At 44.8% G+C, this 20,022-nt stretch overlaps 2 protein-coding genes, 4 non-coding genes and 1 pseudogene across 7 annotated transcripts in view; all 7 read left to right on the top strand.

The window, feature by feature from the left end:
* The first annotated feature begins 6,486 nt into the window (after positions 1 to 6,486).
* Positions 6,487 to 12,688, top strand: LOC135537789 (large ribosomal subunit protein uL30). Its single transcript, XM_064963805.1, has 7 exons — positions 6,487 to 6,566; positions 7,050 to 7,149; positions 7,890 to 8,056; positions 8,494 to 8,631; positions 9,120 to 9,229; positions 11,536 to 11,746; positions 12,637 to 12,688. Exons 1-6 carry the CDS (start codon positions 6,553 to 6,555, stop codon positions 11,742 to 11,744), a joined length of 738 nt encoding a protein of 245 aa, XP_064819877.1. The 5' UTR covers positions 6,487 to 6,552; the 3' UTR covers positions 11,745 to 11,746; positions 12,637 to 12,688.
* LOC135537799 (small nucleolar SNORD12/SNORD106) lies at positions 7,312 to 7,404 on the top strand. The gene has a single exon (XR_010455280.1). It is a non-coding gene; the product is annotated as a small nucleolar SNORD12/SNORD106 (small nucleolar RNA).
* Positions 8,303 to 8,395, top strand: LOC135537793 (small nucleolar SNORD12/SNORD106). Its single transcript, XR_010455275.1, has one exon. It is a non-coding gene; the product is annotated as a small nucleolar SNORD12/SNORD106 (small nucleolar RNA).
* LOC135537792 (small nucleolar SNORD12/SNORD106) lies at positions 8,902 to 8,994 on the top strand. The gene has a single exon (XR_010455274.1). It is a non-coding gene; the product is annotated as a small nucleolar SNORD12/SNORD106 (small nucleolar RNA).
* LOC135537790 (small nucleolar SNORD12/SNORD106) lies at positions 9,619 to 9,713 on the top strand (annotated as a pseudogene).
* On the top strand, positions 12,345 to 12,437 carry LOC135537797 (small nucleolar SNORD12/SNORD106). Its single transcript, XR_010455278.1, has one exon. It is a non-coding gene; the product is annotated as a small nucleolar SNORD12/SNORD106 (small nucleolar RNA).
* Positions 12,689 to 12,808: 120 nt separating the features above from the next.
* The window catches only part of LOC135537787 (uncharacterized), a 35,347-nt gene continuing 28,133 nt past the window's right edge, over positions 12,809 to 20,022 (top strand). For both annotated transcript variants that reach the window (XM_064963802.1, XM_064963803.1), the window contains exons 1-2: positions 12,809 to 13,719; positions 16,958 to 16,997. In XM_064963802.1, coding sequence (XP_064819874.1) covers positions 13,521 to 13,719; positions 16,958 to 16,997 — 239 coding nt within the window. In that variant the 5' untranslated portion in view covers positions 12,809 to 13,520. The remainder of the gene's footprint in view (positions 13,720 to 16,957; positions 16,998 to 20,022) is intronic.

The following is a 20,022-nucleotide window of genomic DNA, read 5'->3' as shown; positions in this document are numbered from 1 at the left end:
GCTATATACAGGGTCAGTAGTTATATACAGGGTCAGTAGCTATATACAGGGTCAGTAGCTATATACAGGGTCAGTAGTTATATACAGGGACAGTAGTTATATACAGGGTCAGTAGCTATATACAGGGTCAGTAGCTATATACAGGGTCAGTAGTTATATACAGGGTCAGTAGTTATATACAGGGTCAGTAGTTATATACAGGGTCAGTAGTTATATACAGGGACAGTAGTTATATACAGGGTCAGTAGTTATATACAGGGTCAGTAGTTATATACAGGGTCAGTAGTTATATACAGGGTCAGTAGCTATATACAGGGTCAGTAGCTATATACAGGGTCAGTAGCTATATACAGGGTCAGTAGTTATATACAGGGTCAGTAGCTATATACAGGGTCAGTAGTTATATACAGGGTCAGTAGCTATATACAGGGTCAGTAGCTATATACAGGGTCAGTAGTTATATACAGGGTCAGTAGCTATATACAGGGTCAGTAGTTATATACAGGGTCAGTAGTTATATACAGGGTCAGTAGCTATATACAGGGACAGTTCCAGGCTGTATCACAGCGGTCTAAGGCACTGCATCTCAGTGCTAGAGGCGTCACTACAGACCATGGTTTGATTCCAGGCTGTATCACAGCGGTCTAAGGCACTGCATCTCAGTGCTAGAGTCGTCACTACAGACCATGGTTTGATTCCAGGCTGTATCACAGCGGTCTAAGGCACTGCATCTCAGTGCTAGAGCGGTCACTACAGACCATGGTTTGTTTCCAGGCTGTATCACAGCGGTCTAAGGCACTGCATCTCAGTGCTAGAGGCGTCACTACAGACCATGGTTTGATTCCAGGCTGTATCACAGCGGTCTAGGGCACTGCATCTCAGTGCTAGAGGCGTCACTACAGACCATGGTTTGATTCCAGGCTGTATCACAGAGGTCTAAGGGCACTGCATCTCAGTGCTAGAGGCATCACTACAGACCATGGTTTGATTCCAGGCTGTATCACATCCGGCCGTGATTGGGAGTCCCATAGGGTAGCACACAATTGGCCCAGCGTTGTCCGGTACACGGTTTGGCCGGGTTAGGCCGTCATTGTAAATAAGCATTTGTTCTTCACCGTCTTACATTTACATTTACATTTAAGTCATTTAGCAGACGCTCTTATCCAGAGCGACTTGCCTCGTTATATAAAGGATCAAAGTAAAGTAAACTGTTTTCCCCATGGTTGTATATTTGGATAATATGGGCATGTTATGCTTTACAAGGTTAATGACACACAATTAGTGATGTACTAGTTGCATACATCTTAAACAAAGTTTACCAGACATTTTTATTTTTTTATTTTTTTACATACAGTACCAGTCAATAGTTTGGACACCGACTCATTCAAGGATTTTTCTATAATTTTTACAAATTTCTACCTTGTAAAATTGTAGTGAAGACATCAAAACTATGAAATAACTCATATGGAACTAAAAAAGTGTTAAACGAATCAAAATATATTTTATATTTGAGATTCTTCCAAGTAGCCACCCTTTGGCTTGATGACAGCTTTGCACACACTAGGCTTCTCTCAACCAGCTTCATGAGGTAGTCACCTGGAATGCATTTCAATTAACAGGTGTGCCTTTGTTTTAAGTTTATTTGTGGAATTTATTTCTTTGTATTTGAGCCAATCAGTTGTGTTGCAACAACGTAGGGGTGGTATACAGAAGAGAGACCTATTTGGTAAAAGACCATGGCCATATTATGGCAAGAACAGCTCAAACAAGGAAAGAGAAATGACAGAGTTACCTCTGAGTTCATCAGAGTTAACTGCACATCAGATTGCAGCCCAAATAAATGCTTCACAGAGTTCAAGTAACAGACACATCTCAACATCAACTGTTCAGAGGAGACTGTGTGAATCAGACCTTCATGGTCAAATTACTGCAAGGAAGATACTACTAAAGGACACATATAATAAGAAGAGACTTGTTAGGGCCAAGAAACACAAGCAATGGACATTAGACCGGTGGAAATCTGTCCTTTGGTCTGATGAGTCCAAATTTGAAATGTTTGGTTCCAACCGCTGTGTCTTTGTGAGATGCAGGTGTAGGTGAACAGATGATCTCTGCATGTGTGGGTCCCACCGTGAAGCATGGAGGAGGAGGTGTAATGGTGCTTTGCTAGTGACACTGTCTGTGATTTATTTAGAATCCAAGGCAAACTTAACCAGCATGGCTACCACAGCATAGTGCAGTGATGCTCCAACCCATCTGGTTTGGGCTTAGTGGGACTATCAAATCAGAGGGCCTGTTGTCCGGACCTCTGGCAGTCTCTATGGGGGTGCCACAGGGTTCAATTCTTGGACCGACTCTCTTCTCTGTATACATCAATGATGTCGCTCTTGCTGCTGGTGAGTCTCTGATCCACCACTACGCAGACGACACCATTCTGTATACTTCTGGCCCTTCTTTGGACACTGTGTTAACAACCCTCCAGGCAAGCTTCAATGCCATACAACTCTCTTTCCGTGGCCTCCAACTGCTCTTAAATACAAGTAAAACTGAATGCATGCTCTTCAACCGATCGCTACCTGCACCTGCCCGCCCGACTAGCATCACTACTCTGGACGGCTCTGACTTAGAATTCCTGGACAACTACAAATACTTAGGTGTCTGGTTAGACTGTAAACTCTCCTTCCAGACCCATATCAAACATCTCCAATCCAAAGTTAAATCTAGAATTGGCTTCCTTTTTCGCAACAAAGCATCCTTCACTCATGCTGCCAAACATACCCTTGTAAAACGGACCATCCTACTAATCCTCGACTTCGGCGATGTCATTTACACAATAGCCTCCAATACCCTGCTCAACAAATTGGATGCAGTCTGTCACAGTGCCACCCGTTTTGTCACCAAAGCCCCATATACTACCCACCATTGCGACCTGTACGCTCTCGTTGGCTGGCCCTCGCTTCATACTCGTCGCCAAACCCACTGGCTCCATGTCATCTACAAGACCCTGCTAGGTAAAGTCCCCCCTTATCTCAGCTCGCTGGTCACCATAGCATCACCCACCTGTAGCATGCGCTCCAGCAGGTATATCTCTCTGGTCACCCCCAATACCAATTCTTTCTTTGGCCGCCTCCCCTTCCAGTTCTCTGCTGCCAATGACTGGAACGAACTACAAAAATCTCTGAAACTGGAAACACTTATCTCCCTCACTAGCTTTAAGCACCAGCTGTCAGAGCAGCTCACAGATTACTGCACCTGTACATAGCCCATCTATAATTTAGCCCAAACAACTACCTCTTTCCCTACTGTATTTATTTATTTTATTTATTTTGCTCCTTTGCACCCCATTATTTTTATTTCTACTTTGCACATTCTTCCACTGCAAATCTACCATTCCAGTGTTTTACTTGCTATATTGTATTTACTTTGCCACCATGGCCTTTTTTTTGCCTTTACCTCCCTTATCTCACCTCATTTGCTCACATCGTATATAGACTTGTTGATACTGTATTATTGACTGTATGTTTGTTTTACTCCATGTGTAGCTCTGTGTCGTTGTATGTGTCGAACTGCTTTGCTTTATCTTGGCCAGGTCGCAATTGTAAATGAGAACTTGTTCTCAACTTGCCCACCTGGTTAAATAAAGGTGAAATAAAAAAAATAAAAAAATAAAAAATATAGTATACACCTCCAGGCTGTGTAAGGGCTATTTTTCCAATGAGAGTGATGGAGTGCTGCATCAGATGACCTGGCCTCCACAATCATCCGACCTCAACCAAATTGAGATGGTTTGGGATGAGTTGGACTGCAGAGTGAAGGAAAAGCAGCCAACAAGTGCTCAGCGTATGTGGGAACTCCTTCAAGACTGTTGGAAAACCATTCCAGTTGATTACCTCATGAAGCTGGTTGAGAGAATGCAAAGAGTGTGCAAAGATGTCATCAAGACAAAGGGTGGCTACTTCAAAGAATCTCAAATATAAAATATTTTTTGATTTGTTTAACACTTTTAAGCTTACGACTGGATTCCATATGTGTTATTTCATAGTTTTACTGTTTTAATTAAATATTATTCTACAATGTAGAAAATAGTAAAAAATAAAGAAAAACCCTTGAATGAGTTGGTGTTAAGGGCAGAGAAAGCTTGTTGGAGACTAAGAAAGATTTGTTGTATGCATCTATGCAACTCCTATCTATCTTCTGATAATTTCCTCATAATCTCAGAGATTAATTCTTTCCAAATATACCAAGTTTTTGAATGTCAGAATCATGTAATTACACATGAATAGCAGTTATGTTTGGGGCAGCTTTATGTCCCCGGATTTATGTTGAAAGCTCTACATCAAAGCTTTCTCTGCCCTTAACCTTGTTCTGAACACCTCCAGAACAAAGGTCATGTGGTTTGGTAAGAAGAATGCCCCTCTCCCCACCGGTGTGATGACTACCTCTGAGGGTTTAAAGCTTGAGGTAGTCACCTCATACAAGTACTTGGGAGTATGGCTAGATGGTACACTGTCCTTCTCTCAGCACATATCAAAGCTGCAGGCTAAGTTAAATCTAGACTTGGTTTCCTCCATCGTAATCGCTCCTCTTTCACCTCAGCTGCCAAACTAACCCTGATTCAGATGACCATCCTACTATGCTAGATTATGGAGACATAATTTATAGATCGGCAGTTCAGGGTTCTCTCGAGCAGCTAGATATTCTTTACCATTCAGTCATCAGATTTGCCACCAATGCTCCTTATAGGACACATCACTGCACTCTATACTCCTCTGTAAACTGGTCATCTCTGTATACACGTCACAAGACCCCCTGGTTGATGCTTATTTATGAAACCCTCTTAGGCCTCACTCCCCCCTATCTGAGATATCTACTGCAGCCCTCATCGTCCACATACAACAACCCTTCACTCCCCCCTATCTGAGATACCTACTGCAGCCCTCATCCTCCACATACAACACCCGTCCACTCCCCCCTATCTGAGGTACCTACTGCAGCCCTCATCCTCCACATACAACACCCCTTCACTCCCCCCTATCTGAGATACCTACTGCAGCCCTCATCCTCCACATACAACACCCCTTCACTCCTCCCTATCTGAGATACCTACTGCAGCCCTCATCCTCCAAATACAACACCTGTTCACTCCCCCGATCTGAGATACCTACTGCAGCCCTCGTCCTCCACATACAACACCTGTTCACTCCCCCCTATCTGAGGTACCTACTGCAGCCCTCATCCTCCACATACAACACCTGTTCACTCCTCCCTATCTGAGATACCTACTGCAGCCCTCATCCTCCACATACAACACCCCTTCACTCCCCCCTATCTGAGATACCTACTGCAGCCCTCATCCTCCACATACAACACCCCTTCACTCCTCCCTATCTGAGATATCTACTGCAGCCCTCATCCTCCACATACAACACCTGTTCACTCCTCCCTATCTGAGATACCTACTGCAGCCCTCATCCTCCACATACAACACCTGTTCACTCCCCCTATCTGAGATACCTACTGCAGCCCTCATCCTCCACATACAACACCTGTTCACTCCCCCCTATCTGAGATACCTACTGCAGCCCTCATTGTCCACATACAACACCTGTTCACTCCCCCCTATCTGAGATACCTACTGCAGCCCTCATCCTCCACATACAACACCTGTTCACTCCCCCTATCTGAGATATCTACTGCAGCCCTCATCCTCCACATACAACACCCCTTCACTCCTCCCTATCTGAGATACCTACTGCAGCCCTCATCCTCCACATACAACACCCCTTCTGCCAGTCACATTCTGTTAAAGGTCCCCAAAGCACAAACATCCCTGGGTCGTTCCTCTTTTCAGTTCGCTGCAGCTAGCGACTGGAACCAGCTGCAACAAACACTCAAACGGAAAAGTTTTTATCTCAATCTCTTCATTCAAAGACTCGATCACTCTTACTGACAGTTGTGTCTGCTTTGCGTGATGTATTGTTGTCTCCACCTTCTTGACCTTTGTGTTGTTGTCTGTGCCCATTAATGTTTATACCCTGATTTCTACCATGTTGTGTTGCTACCATGTTGTTGTCATGTTGTGTTGCTACCATGCTGTGTTGTCATGTGTTGCTGCCATGCTATGTTGTCTCTTTAGGTCTCTCTTTATGTAGTGTTGTGTTGTCTCTCTTGTCATGATGTGTGTTTTATCCTATATTTTTATTTTATTGATTTGTATTTTTAATCCTAGCCCCCACAGGAGGCCTTTTGCATTTCGGTAGACCGTCATTGTAAATAAGAATTTGTTCTTAACTAACTTGTCAAGTTAAATAAAGGTTAAATAAAAAATATATATTAAAATATGAAGGCCCTAACAGTTCGTGTGCACCGTTTCTCATGTTGAGTTTGCCCCACCAAGATTTACGTGCTAAAATCGCCACTTTATGGTAGACACTGTGAGACTGGCTGCAAAAGCAAATTCTTCTCAGGCAGTTTAATAGACAGCGACTGGGGTCCTACAAGCTTTTAACTCACGCATGCGCATGAAAGAAAGTCTCTTTCTCGGTGGACACAATGGCGGACGCAGAGTAAGTGATTTCTGCTCTGCAAGAATCTATGTCCATCTACTAATTTCACAAATATCCAACGTTATTTGACATTTCGTTTGTTTTCGTTAACTATAGAACATATTTGTCGTGTCGGTAGTGTGGAGTGGCGTTTTTTACTTTACGATATTTTTGTTGATTTTGTTGACTCGGGACTGGATGCGGTCAGAAACATGCCCGTCTTGCGAATCGATTTGCACATGTTTTTACTTCTATGCGATGCGTGTCTCGTACTATTACTTGTATATTGCCAATGAGATACATAGTATATTTTCTGAGTATTTCGCAGTTTGAGCTCCACAATATCACAAAGTAGACTTTGCGTCTGTCTTCTCCGGGCGAAACTAACAGGCCAGTTTCGCTACAATGTTTGGTCCGTTAAGTTACTATTCCTCGGTCAGTCACTTCCATCCATCTTAAACTATTTTCTCCTTACTCTAAACAAAGTGTCGCATCTTGTTGCAGAAAGAAGGTTCCGGCGGTCCCTGAGAGCCTTTTGAAAAGGCGGAAGGCCTTCGCCACCATGAAGACCATGCGCATCAAGAAGATGCTTGCCGAAAAAAAAGTAAGTTTGAACTAACCAAAGTACTAACCTAACTAGCCGGCTTCCATATTTAATTTTACAATGCATATAATCTCCCCTTAAATGCAGTTGATGTACTGCTTAGAACTGTCTGGGGGGGTTGTGTGTAATTGCTACCCATTGTCATTCAAACCGTGTAACTACAACGTGGTTAATGATGCTCAACTTTTTTCCCCATCTTATCGACTCTGGTGAAACCAGTCTGAAAAAATAAGCCAATTTGTCTGAAACCACGTTGAGAAATGTCCTAAATAATCATTGCCGGCTATAACATTGAAACTGCATTGTTGGTTAACAGCTTGTAAATAAAAATGCCACTAAGGTCTCCTCCTGTTGTATTTGATGCATGTGACAAAAAAAAAGTGTTTGATCAGTTTTAAACATTGCATCCTTATGTACAGTGGTGGGTGAATGCCATATAACCCGCAAAAAATAAAATGTTTTCGTTCTTGGGGCGGCAGGGTAGCCTAGTGGTTAGAGCGTTGGACTAGTAACCGGAAGGTTGCGAGTTCAAACCCCCCCGAGCTGACAAGGTACAAAATCTGTCGTTCTGCCCCTGAACAGGCAGTTAACCCACTGTTCCCAGGCCGCCATTAAAAATAAGAATTTGTTCTTAACTGACTTGCCTGGTTAAATAAAGGTAAAAATAAATAAAATACTGTGAAGTTAACTAGAGCTGTGATGTTCTGCTCTGAATCATAATTGATGCTTTACATCCCTAGACTCGTAAGGTGACCAGGAAACTGATCTACAAGAGGGCTGAGAAGTACCACAAGGAGTACAGGGAGATGTATCGGCGTGAGATCCGAATGGGGCGGACGGCCCGCAAGGTCGGGAACTTCTACGTCCCAGCGGAGCCCAAGTTGGCCTTCGTCATCCGGATCAGGGGGTACGTTTTCGTGGATTAGGCTGCTAAATGGGTATTTTATCCCTGTTTTTATTGTCCGATTTCCATGTCTGTCTCGTACACCGTTACTCAGGTGCTGGGTAAAACATGGATGTATTTAAGTCGTTACCTGGACATTGATTTTTATTTGTTACTTGGTACAGCTGGTGACAATGTCTTCTTCCTGTCATTCAAACTTCTACACAATGTGTTTTCAAGTCCCTAAGTGTCCAGTTTCTGTTTTTACACAATGTGGTTAATGATGCTCAACTTTTTTCCCCATCTTATCGACTCTGGTGAAACCAGTCTGAAAAACTAAGCCAATTTGTCTGAAACCACATAGAATGTAAACTAAAAGCCAACTGGAAAATTAAGACAAGTGATGTTGTGCTGAACATAACTAACACCGTACCCCTCGACTCTTTCTGCCCCCCTCCCAGTATCAACGGAGTCAGCCCCAAGGTGCGCAAGGTCCTCCAGCTCCTGCGTCTGCGTCAGATCTTCAACGGAGTCTTCGTCAAACTGAACAAGGCTTCCATCAACATGCTGAGGATCGCTGAGCCCTACATCGCTTGGGGGTAAGAACACCGTGGTAGCGATTTCACTAGGAAGCCAACGATCCGATGTAGGCAAGAGACTAACCTGAATTGGCCAACAAGAAATGCTCGTTTTCGTAGTAGAACTTTTCATGTTGCAAACAGGTTTGCACTAATGAATGCACCCCTGCTTTGATGTGGACAGCCCTGTTGAATTTGACAGTTATGATTTTGTGTTACTTTACTTGGCATTGTTTTAAGGTAGCGGTACAACCTGAATTCTGCTGCAGTGCTTGTCTGGTATTTTTACACAATGTGGTTAATGATGCTCAACTTTTTTCCCCCTCTTATCGACTCTGGTGAAACCAGTCTGAAAAATTAAGCCAATTTGTCTGAAACCACATTGGTATTACTAAAGACGTGCCCAGTATGAAATGAACCAAATGCATTGTTTTGGTTTGAGTGCAGTAGTTCTCACTGTTTCTGCAATGCTGTTCCATAGATGGTATTTTCCTGCTCTTGTTTCCCAGGTACCCCAACCTGAAGTCTGTTCGCGAGCTGATCTACAAGCGTGGCCATGGCAGGATGACCAAACAGCGCATCGCCCTCACGGACAACGCCCTGGTCGAGAAGGCCCTGGGTATGCATTTACCTATATGGGACTGGATCGCTTCACGCGTCCATAATGTTGGAAGTCAGCCTTTTCCCACATGTGCTCTTAACATAGACTAGATAGTTAAAACCTCTTAGAGAGTGGCCGATAGCCTGGGGTAATGCATAGCGACAAATTCAAATAATACGCGATAAAACTCAAACTTTCATTAAATCACACGTGCAGGATACTCAATTAAAGCTACACTAATCCAGCCAACATGTCAGATTTTAAACATGCTTTTTGGCAAAAGCATGAGCAGCTATTATCTGATCTCATGCACCCCCCCCCCCCCCCCCCTGATAGTTAAAGGCGATCCCCTTTTTTATATGGGACAAATCTGCACTGTAATGATTGTCCTGTCGTTCAAACGTCACAACGTGGTTAATGATGCTCAACTTTTTTCCCCGTCTTATCGACTCTGGTGAATCCAGTCTGAAAAAAATAAGCCAATTTTGTCTGAAACCACGTTGAGAAAACGACTGCGATCTGAAATGGCAGAATGGGCGACCGCATTTTAGTGATTTGGGACATGGATTTCCCATTACCGTACACAAACCGTTAGCCGGAAGCTTTTCTCGACAATAACATCTGCCAAATACACTGCGTTTGGGAAGAATTTAGACCTTGATATTTCCTTATTTTGTTACATTACAGCCTTATTCTAAAATTGATTAAATCTTTTTTTTTTTCAGCAATCTACACACACTACACCACAATGACAAAGTAAAAAAAATAATAATAATTGAAATTGTATTTTACATAAGTATTCAGACCCTTTACTCAGTACTTTGTTGAAGCACCTTTGGCCTAGATTACAGCCTTGAGTCTCCTTGGGTATGACGCAACTAGCTTGGCACACCTGTGTTTGGGGAGTTTTTCCCCATTCTTCTCTGCAGATCCTCTCAGGCTCTGTCAGGTTGGATGGGGAGTGTTGCTGCACAGCTATTTTCAGGTCTCTCCATAGATGTTAGCCTGTTCAAATCTGGGTTTTGGCTGGGGCTCTCAGACATTTGACGGCATGTCCCAAAGCCACTTCTGCGTTGTCTTGGTTGTGTGCTTAGGGTCGTTGTCCTGTTGGAAGGTGAACCTTCGCCCCAGTCTGAGGTCCAGAGCGCTCATCAAGGATCTCTCTACTTAGCTCCGTTCATCTTTCTCTCCATCCTGACTAGTCTCCCCAGTCCCCACCGCTGAAAAACATCCCATAATAAGAATTGTACCACCACTAATGTCGGTAGATTTTTACCAGGGATGGTGCCATGTTACCTCTAAACATGATGCTTGGCATTCAGGCTGACGAGTTCAATCTTGGTTTCATCAGACCAGAGTCTTGTTTCTCCTGGTCTGAGTCCTTCAGGTGACTTTGGGGAAACTGCAAGTAGACTGAGGAGTGGCTTCCGTCTGGCCTGATTCCTGGAGTGAGGTGGTTTTCCTTCTGGAAGGTTCTCCCATCCCTACAGAGCAGCTATGTCAGGTTCTTGCTCTTCTCTTAGACCAAGGCCATTCTCCCCCGATTGGTCCGTTTGGTCGGACGGCCAGCCCTCGTTAGTCTGGTTCAATAGTATTTTATTTTTTTCTCCCATTTCCCAGTTATGCCTGTACTCTTTAAAACATTCAACACTCTAGAAAGAGTTGTGATGAACAACAACTACTACTTCTCGGAGACCTACAGACAGATGGTCTGACATGCACTGTCGGCTGTGGGACCTTGTTATAGACGGGTGTGGCCTTTCCAAATCATGTCCAATGAATAACTTTTACCACCGGTGGACTGGGATGAAGTTAGAGAAAATGTCTTCAGGGCGATCAATGGAAACAGGATGCACTTGAGCTCATAGCAAAGGTTCTGAATACTTGTGAAAATAAGCGATTTGTATTAAAATTGCGAGTTAGCTTAACCTGTTTTCGCTTTGTCATTATGGAGCATTGTGTTTGTATGTAGATTGCTGACGATTTAATGTTTTTAATCCATTTTAGAATAAGGCTGTAATGTAACACAATGTGGGCTAAGTCGAGGGGTTTAAATACTTTCTGGGGGCCCTGAATGTGACTTAAAAATGTGATTTAGTGGATAATCTCCTCACTCGAAAGGGAAAGGTTGGTCTTTCCATATGTCTTTATCAATTTGAGTTTTTTTGTGTGCTTTTTTTTTTGTAGTCATCCCTCAGCTCTTGGAATTACAGATTGTCCTTTTAAACACACGTCCTCACTCAGTCCTCACTCAGTCCTCACTCAGTCCTCACTCAGTCCTCACTCAGTCCTCACTCAGTCCTCACTCTGTCCTTGTCCCTCAGGTAAATACAGCATCATCTGTGTGGAGGACCTGATCCACGAGATCTACACGGTCGGAAAGAACTTCAAGCCTGCCAACAATTTCCTGTGGCCCTTCAAACTGTCCACACCCCGCGGCGGCATGAACAAGAAGACGACTCACTTTGTGGAGGGAGGCGACGCTGGGAACCGGGAGGACCAGATCAACAGACTAGTCAGGAGAATGAACTAGAGGTGACTCGTGATTTTTATTTTATTTTTTTAAGACGAGTGTTTCCAACACTCGGTCCTAGGGGGGAACCCAGCCCCATAGCGCTACACAGCTGATTCAAATAATCAACAAGCTTTGTGTTGTCGGGGCTAACACCAAAATGTTCACGCGTTGGGAGTCCCAAGGACTGAGTTTGGGGGAAACGGCGGGGAGTTAAGGTGAGATGGGATACAAACCTACAGGTTTCCCAAGTCGTACCCTATTCCTTATAGTATACTAGTTCAACCCATAAATAGTTCACTATATAGGGAATTGGGGTGCCATTTTGGGACTTCTGGGGTTGTGTGTGTCAGAGTAGGTGTGCTGATCTAGGATCGGTTGTCACTTCTACATGATGACCTGGTATTCAATCAATTTTTTTTCTCCACAAATATATAAGCATTGGATTGGAGTCTATGGGTTAGATGGAGTTATTCACTTTTCAGCCCCAGATCTTGGCTAGGTGAATCGGGCCTTGTGCTGCCTTATCGGCTTTATGCCGGTGTTGTGATCGAGAACAAAACCACCTGAATATTGTTTATCTTTTTCAAGTCCCGACGTGTCCAGTTTCTGTTTTTACACAATGTGGTTAATGATGCTCAACTTTTTTCCCCATCTTATCGACTCTGGTGAAACCAGTCTGAAAAATTAAGCCAATTTGTCTGAAACCACATTAAACTACTGGCACTTCGAGGATGTTTTCCCATCCAGTTACTGAAATAAATACATTTTTTTTTTTAGATGCTCATTTCAAGTTTGCTCAGTGCTGGAAAGCATTAACATTGGTGACAATGGATCTCAAACTAAACATTGGAAATGTGTTAGCTGTGAGTAAGAATCGTGTTTTCTGATATTCAAATTTCTTGTCTTTCAGGTTTTTTCCCAAAGGATGCTGTTGTCTGTACAATAAACATCGAAAGGAACTTCTTGGTGTTGTGTCATAACTCTGGTGTCTATAATCTGTTTTGTGTCTTATGTTGAACCTTCCCAAGTGTTTTCCTACATTTAAAAAAACCACTGGACTCTACAGCAGTGCTGTCCAAGCTTGTTGCTGGAGAGCTACGGTCCTGTGGTTTACTCCATTCCCATTTGTACCTAACCTAAACCTGTAGGGCGCTAGGAACAAGCTTTGGAGAGCTTTGCTTCTGGTCCACACTAATTTTGTCACATCAGTAGTGACTTGAGTCACATCTTTGAGGCTTTTTTTTTAACAATAAATAAATGTAACTTCTATACAAGTACTTCATTAACTGAGCAATGCAATGCTGTCACAAACTTGGGCACATATCACTTTATGTTACATTAACTTGTTTGGTTAGGCAAGTTGTATATGATGTGTATATTACTATGTAAATAATTTGGACTGGGGCATGGTGATTGGGGCGACAGCATTGGGCCAGTAACCACAAGGTTGCAACTTCAACTCCCTGAGCTGACAAGGAAAAAAATCTGTCGTTCTTGCCCCCTTGAACAAGGCAGTTAACTCACTGTTCCTAGGCCATCATTGAAAATACGGATTTGTTAACTGTCTTGCCGGGTAAAATAAAGGTTAAATTAAATGTCAGGCCTGCTGCTTGGCCAGTCACAGCCCGTAGCCATGGAAACCACATGATTCAATACGCCACGTAGCCTCTAGTGGGCTTTCTCAAGCTCTCCGCTGTGCTTCGTTTTTAATTCGTCTCTTTTTTGTCGTTAATAACATGGCTAATTATTTAGTTAGTTCATGAGTTTGGAGTATCGGTGCGTCGTCTTAGCGTGATGCACCCCACAGCCAGTCCGAAGGTGATAACACTAGCGGCTTCTCTCGGCACCGCCGGGGACTTGACGCAGTTGGGCCAAGGCCGCTATGGACCGCTGTCCGGTCGTCATTGTCCGGGGTTACAAATACCAGGAGGAAGGCTGGTCAACGTCAAGCCGATTCATGTCCATACATTAAGGAGAAAATGCCCTCTGAGCGGTAAGTAGGAATGCTTGTTTTTTACAGAACGCATTAAATCTGTTTCTGGTTTGGGTACCGTGAAGAAACTGGCGTCTGATTTGTATATGTCTCAAGTGGATGCAAGTACGAGTACACATGGTTAGGCGTTTATAGCAAATGTTTCTTAAAGACTACAAGTAGTCCATGTCTTCTCAATCCTGACATTGTCATGCATGCTGTTCATGATCCATGTGCAGTTTAAATTAATAATCATCCAAATTCCTTTTTGTAACGCATGTCAGGAAGCAATTTATGATAATCTGCCGAGTTCAAGTCGACTACAAAATCCACAATGCAATGCGATCGCTAGAAAAAGTTACAATAGTCGATATCCGAATGAGAAGTAGTTGTAATGCAGTTTGTTTCGGGGATTATTTTACAACTAGCTATCCATGTAAACGTTGCATTCTCAACATATTGATCCGGGTAGAAATCGCGTTTCTAGTGCAAAACTACAGGAGTCGGGTTGCTAAGGCAACGCGCAGTGGCCTCGTTGGCCTGCGTGCAGGGAGACTCGGAAAGCCGCTTTGCGCGGTGGGTGTTGTAGTCAAAATAAGGATATTAATCTGACGGCGCACTTTGAGGATTTATATTTTTTTATTTGAAAGAATAAAAGTTTGTCGTGAGGATATAGACAGATGTGTATGTTCAAGACAACTATGCCTATACCGTTTTATTGACTCATTTAGCAATCTGGAGTGCAGGTAATTGTTTTAAAAGCATTTATGGCATGTGTTATCCGTATTGTCCAACGAGGAGAACCTTATCATGCTCAAGTTTCGGGTCACATTTCAACTATAGGGTGGCGCATCCCTTTAAGGGCAAGGCATGCTGATTTTGTTTTGAGCCCTCTAACCGGTGTACTTTCTGACTGTCCATTATACATATGTCCAGAGCCAGGTTACATCACTTTGTCCCAAATGTCCCCCTTTCCCAGTGTGGTGCCAATAGAGAGCATACCAGCCTGCATACCACTGCTGGCTTGCTTCTGAAGCTAAGCAGGGTTGGTCCTGGTCAGTCCCTGGATGGGAGACCAGATGCTGCTGGAAGTGGTGTTGGAGGGCCAGTTGGGGGCACTCTTTCCTCTGGTCTAAAAAAAAATATCCCAATGCCCCAGGGCAGTGATTGGGGACACTGTCCTGTGTATGGTGCTGTCTTTCGGATGGGACGTTAAACGGGTGTCCTGACTCTCTGAGGTCATTCAAGATCCCATGGCACTTATCATAAGAGTAGGGGTGATAACCCCGGTGTCCTGGCTAAATTCACAATCTGGCCTTCAAACCATCAGTCACCTAATAATCCCCATTTTACAATTGGCTCATTCATCCCCCTCCTCTCCCCTGTAACTATTCCCCAGGTCAATTTACCTGGTAAAATAACGGATAAAATAAATAGGCTTCTGATGATAGGTTTCCCTGTATTGTGCACGAATCACTCATGAACAGGATCTTGTTGCCCCTTGGAGTCTCCTGTAGAGCGCTGACCTCATTTCATTAGCCAGCAGCCAGATAGCCAGCCTACCTATTACACACCAGTAATGTTTCACGATGAGACTGGGTCCACGGCACTTTAATGCTTGGCCTCAGTTAACGGAGCCGTGCATCTTGGAATGCTCAGCCACCAGACAAAAAGCAAGTTTAGCCTTAAAAAAACAAATAGAAAGACATATCACAGCGGCAGGGTATCCTAGTGATTAGAGTGGAGGGGTGGCAGGGTAGCCTAGTGGTTAGAGTGGAGTGGCGGCAGGGTAGCCTAGTGGTTAGAGTGGAGGGGCGGCAGGCTAGCCTAGTGGTTAGAGTGGAGGGGTGGCAGGGTAGCCTAGTGGTTAGAGTGGAGGGGTGGCAGGGTAGCCTAGTGGTTAGAGTGGAGGGGCGGCAGGGTAGCCTAGTGGTGACACCTTGAGGTAGTTGTTCCCCCGATGCTTTGAGGTTGGCTGTTGTCTGTGTGTGCAGAGGGTCCCTGGTTCAAGCCCAGGTAGGGGCAAGGAGAGGGATGGAAGTTAAACTTTAAAAAAATGTTATTTTTTATTTCACCTTTATTTAACCAGGTAGGCTAGTTCTCATTTATAACTGCGACATGGCCAAGATAAAGCAAAGCAGTGCGACACAAACAACAGAGTTACACATGGAATAAACAAGCATACAGTCAATAACACACTAGAAAAAATAGTCTATACAGTGTGTACAAATGGCTTGAGGAGGTAAGGCAATAAGTAGGCCATAGTAGCGATGTAATTACAATTTAGCAGATTAACACTGGAGTGATAGATGAGCAGATGATGTGTGTAACGGATGTGAAACGGCTAGCTTAGTTAGCGGTGCGCGCTAGTTAGCGTTTCAATCGGTGATGTCACTTGCTCTGAGACCTTGAAGTAGTAGTTCCCCTTGCTCTGCAAGGGGCGCGGCTTTTGTGGAGCGATGGGTAACGATGCTTCGTGGGTGACTGTTGTTGTGTGCAGAGGGTCCCTGGTTCGCACGAGGGGATCGTCGAAAAAGTTATACTGTTACATGTGCAAGTAGATACTGGTGTGCAAAAGAGCAGAAAAGTAAATAAAAACAAAATGGGGATGAGGTAGGTAGATTGGGTGGGCAATTCTTTCCAGTCACTGGCAGCAGAGAACTGGATGGAAAGGCGGCCAAAGGAGGTGTTGGCTTTGGGGATGACCAGTGAGATATACCTGCTGGAGTGCGTGCTACGGGTGGGTGTTGTTATCGTGACCAGTGAGCTGAGATGAGGTGGAGCTTTACCTAGCATAGATTTATAGATGACCTGGAGCCAGTGGGTCTGGCGATATATGTAGCAAGGGCCAGCCGACTAGAGCATACAGGTCACAGTGGTGGGTGGGATAAGGCGCTTTGGTAACAAAACGGATGGCACTGTGATAGACTGCATCCAGTTTGCTGAGTAGAGTATTGGAAGCTATTTTGTAGATGTCATCGTCGAGGATCGATAGGATAGTCGGTTTTACTAGGGTAAGTTTGGTGGGGTGAGTGAAGGATGCTTTGTTGGGCAATAGAAAGCCGATTCTAGATTTGATTGGAGATGTTTGATATGATGGTTACACCAGGAAGAGTAGCTGCTGCATGTGCAGTATCTAATCCTAATATATTAAATTAAACACTTGTAGTGTGACTGATTCTACTATGCTGGTTCCACTTCCTTCACATCTTGTAGCTGAATACCACAACATGCTTTTTATTTTATTTTGAAATTCTAGACTCCAGGGACCGAAAGGATTCCACCTGGAATGTAGAGGGGTAAGTAACGTTAAGTGTACAAGAGAATATCTATGTCCCAAATGGCACCCTATCCCCTATATAGTGCAGTACTTTAGACCAGAGCCCCATGGCACCCTATTCCCTATATAGTGCAGTACTTTAGACCAGAGCTCTATGGCACCCTATTCCCTATATAGTGCAGTACTTTTGATGGGCCTTGGTCGAAAGTTTAAGGTGTTAATTTCACATGCACAACTACAGTGAAATGCCTTTCTTGCAAACTCAACCAACAATGCAATAGTCAATGCAATGTGAACTCAGCAAAAAAAGAAACCTCCCTTTTACAGGACCCTGTCTTTCAAAGATCATTTGTAAAAATCAAAACAACTTCACAGATCTTAATTGTAAAGGATTTAAACACTGTTTTCCATGCTTGTTCAATGAACCATAAACAATTAATGAACATGCACCTGTGGAACGGTCGTTAAGACACTAACAGCTTACAGACGGTAGGCAATAAAGGTCACAGTTATGAAAACTTAGCACACTAAAGAGGCCTTTCTACTGACTGAAAAATACCAAAAGAAAGATACACAGGGCCTCTGCTCTCCTGCGTGAACGTGCCTTAGGCATGCTGCAAGGAGGCTTGAGGACTGCAGATGTGGTCAGGGCAATAAATTGCAATGTCCGTACTGAGAGACGCCGAAGACGGCTCTATAGGGAAACAGGACGGACAGCTGATCGTCCTCGCAGTGGCAGACCACGTGTAACAACACCTGCACATGATCGGTACATCCCAACATCACACCTGCGGGACAGGTACAGGATGGCAACAACAACTGCCGAGTTACACCAGGAACACACAATCCCTCCATCAGTGCTCAGACTGTCCGCAATAGGCTGGACTGAGGGCTTGTAGGCCTGTTGTAAGGCAGGTCATCCAGACATCACCGGAAGTAACGTCGCCTATGGGCACAAACCCGCCGTCGCTGGACCAGACAGGACTGGCAAAAGTGCTCTTCACTGACCAGTCGCGGTTTTGTCTCACCAGGGGTGATGGTCGGATTCGTGTTTATCGTCATGGTCTGGAGCGGTGTGTCACAGCATCATCGGACTGAGCTTGTCATTGCAGGCAATCTCAACGCTGTGCGTTACAGGAAGACATCCTCCTCCCTCATGTGGTACCCTTCCTGCAGGCTCATCCTGACATGACCCTCCAGCATGACAATGCCAACAGCCTTACTGGTCGTTCTGTGTGTGATATCCTGCAAGACAGGAATGTCAAGTGTTCCGCCACGGCCAGCGAAGAGCCCGGATCTCAACGTGCTCCCATTGAGCACGTCTGGGACCAGTTGGATCGGAGTGTCTGGGACCTGTTGGATCGGAGTGTCTGGGACCTGTTGGGTCGGAGTGTCTGGGACCAGTTGGATCGGAGTGTCTGGGACCTGTTGGATCGGAGTGTCTGGGACCTGTTGGATCGGAGTGTCTGGGACCTGTTGGGTCGGAGTGTCTGGGACCTGTTGGATCGGAGTGTCTGGGACCTGTTGGATCGGAGTGTCTGGGACCTGTTGGATCGGAGTGTCTGGGACCTGTTGGATCGGAGTGTCTGGGACCTGTTGGATCGGAGTGTCTGGGACCTGTTGGATCGGAGTGTCTGGGACCTGTTGGATCGGAGTGTCTGGGACCTGTTGGGTCGGAGTGTCTGGGACCAGTTGGGTCGGAGTGTCTGGGACCAGTTGGGTCGGAGTGTCTGGGACCTGTTGGATCGGAGTGTCTGGGACCTGTTGGATCGGAGTGTCTGGGACCTGTTGGGTCGGAGTGTCTGGGACCAGTTGGGTCGGAGTGTCTGGGACCAGTTGGGTCGGAGTGTCTGGGACCTGTTGGATCGGAGTGTCTGGGACCTGTTGGATCGGAGTGTCTGGGACCTGTTGGATCGGAGTGTCTGGGACCTGTTGGATCGGAGTGTCTGGGACCTGTTGGATCGGAGTGTCTGGGACCTGTTGGGTCGGAGTGTCTGGGACCAGTTGGGTCGGAGTGTCTGGGACCTGTTGGATCGGAGTGTCTGGGACCTGTTGGGTCGGAGTGTCTGGGACCTGTTGGATCGGAGTGTCTGGGAACTGTTGGATCGGAGTGTCTGGGAACTGTGGGATAACCTCTCACAGCAAGAACTGGCAAATCTGCTGCCGTCCATGAGGAGGAGATGCACTGCAGTACTTAACGCAGCTGGTGGCCACAGCAGATACTGACTGTTACTTTTGATTTTAACCCCCCCCCCCCCTTGTTCAGGGACACATTTTTCCATTTCTGTTAGTCACATGTCTGTGGAACTTGTTCAGTTTATGTCTCAGTTGTTGAATCTTTTTATGTCCATTCAAATATTTACACGTTCAGTTTGCTGAAAATAAACGTAGTTGACAGTGAGAGGACGCTTCTTTTTTTTGCTGAGTTTACTACTAGAAGATGATGGGGGGGGGGGGTTATTTAAATTCACATTTCAGTAAGCATACCATATACAGGAAATATTTAAAGTCAGTTCCAATAGCATATTAACAATGTACAGGGATACTGTAGTGATTGAGGTAGATATGTATAGGGGTAAGGTGACAGGGATACTGTAGTGATGGAGGTAGATATGTGTAGGGGTAAGGAGACAGGGATACTGGAGTGATGGAGGTAAATATGTATAGGGGGAAGGGGACAGGGATACTGGAGTGATGGAGGTAGATATGTATAGTGATGGAGGTAGATATGTATAGGGGGAAGGGGACAGGGATACTGTAGTGATGGAGGTAGATATGTATAGGGGTAAGGGGACAGGGATACTGTAGTGATGGAGGTAGATATGTGTAGGGGTAAGGTGACAGGGATACTGGAGTGATGGAGGTAAATATGTATAGGGGGAAGGGGACAGGGATACTGGAGTGATGGAGGTAGATATGTATAGTGATGGAGGTAGATATGTATAGGGGGAAGGGGACAGAGATACTGGAGTGATGGAGGTAGATATGTATAGGGGGAAGGAGACAGGGATACTGGAGTGATGGAGGTAGATATGTATAGGGGA

Source organism: Oncorhynchus masou, unplaced genomic scaffold, assembly GCF_036934945.1.
Source record: "Oncorhynchus masou masou isolate Uvic2021 unplaced genomic scaffold, UVic_Omas_1.1 unplaced_scaffold_843, whole genome shotgun sequence".
Classification (NCBI taxonomy): domain Eukaryota; kingdom Metazoa; phylum Chordata; class Actinopteri; order Salmoniformes; family Salmonidae; genus Oncorhynchus; species Oncorhynchus masou.
This window is presented reverse-complemented; position numbering and strand designations above follow the sequence as displayed.

Bases quoted from the DNA above. Each gene is read 5' to 3' on its own strand.
- LOC135537789 (XM_064963805.1), top strand. The intron at 8,632-9,119 runs GTAAGAACACCG...CTTGTTTCCCAG, and splicing joins GAGCCCTACATCGCTTGGGG to GTACCCCAACCTGAAGTCTG. The intron at 9,230-11,535 runs GTATGCATTTAC...CTTGTCCCTCAG, and splicing joins CCTGGTCGAGAAGGCCCTGG to GTAAATACAGCATCATCTGT.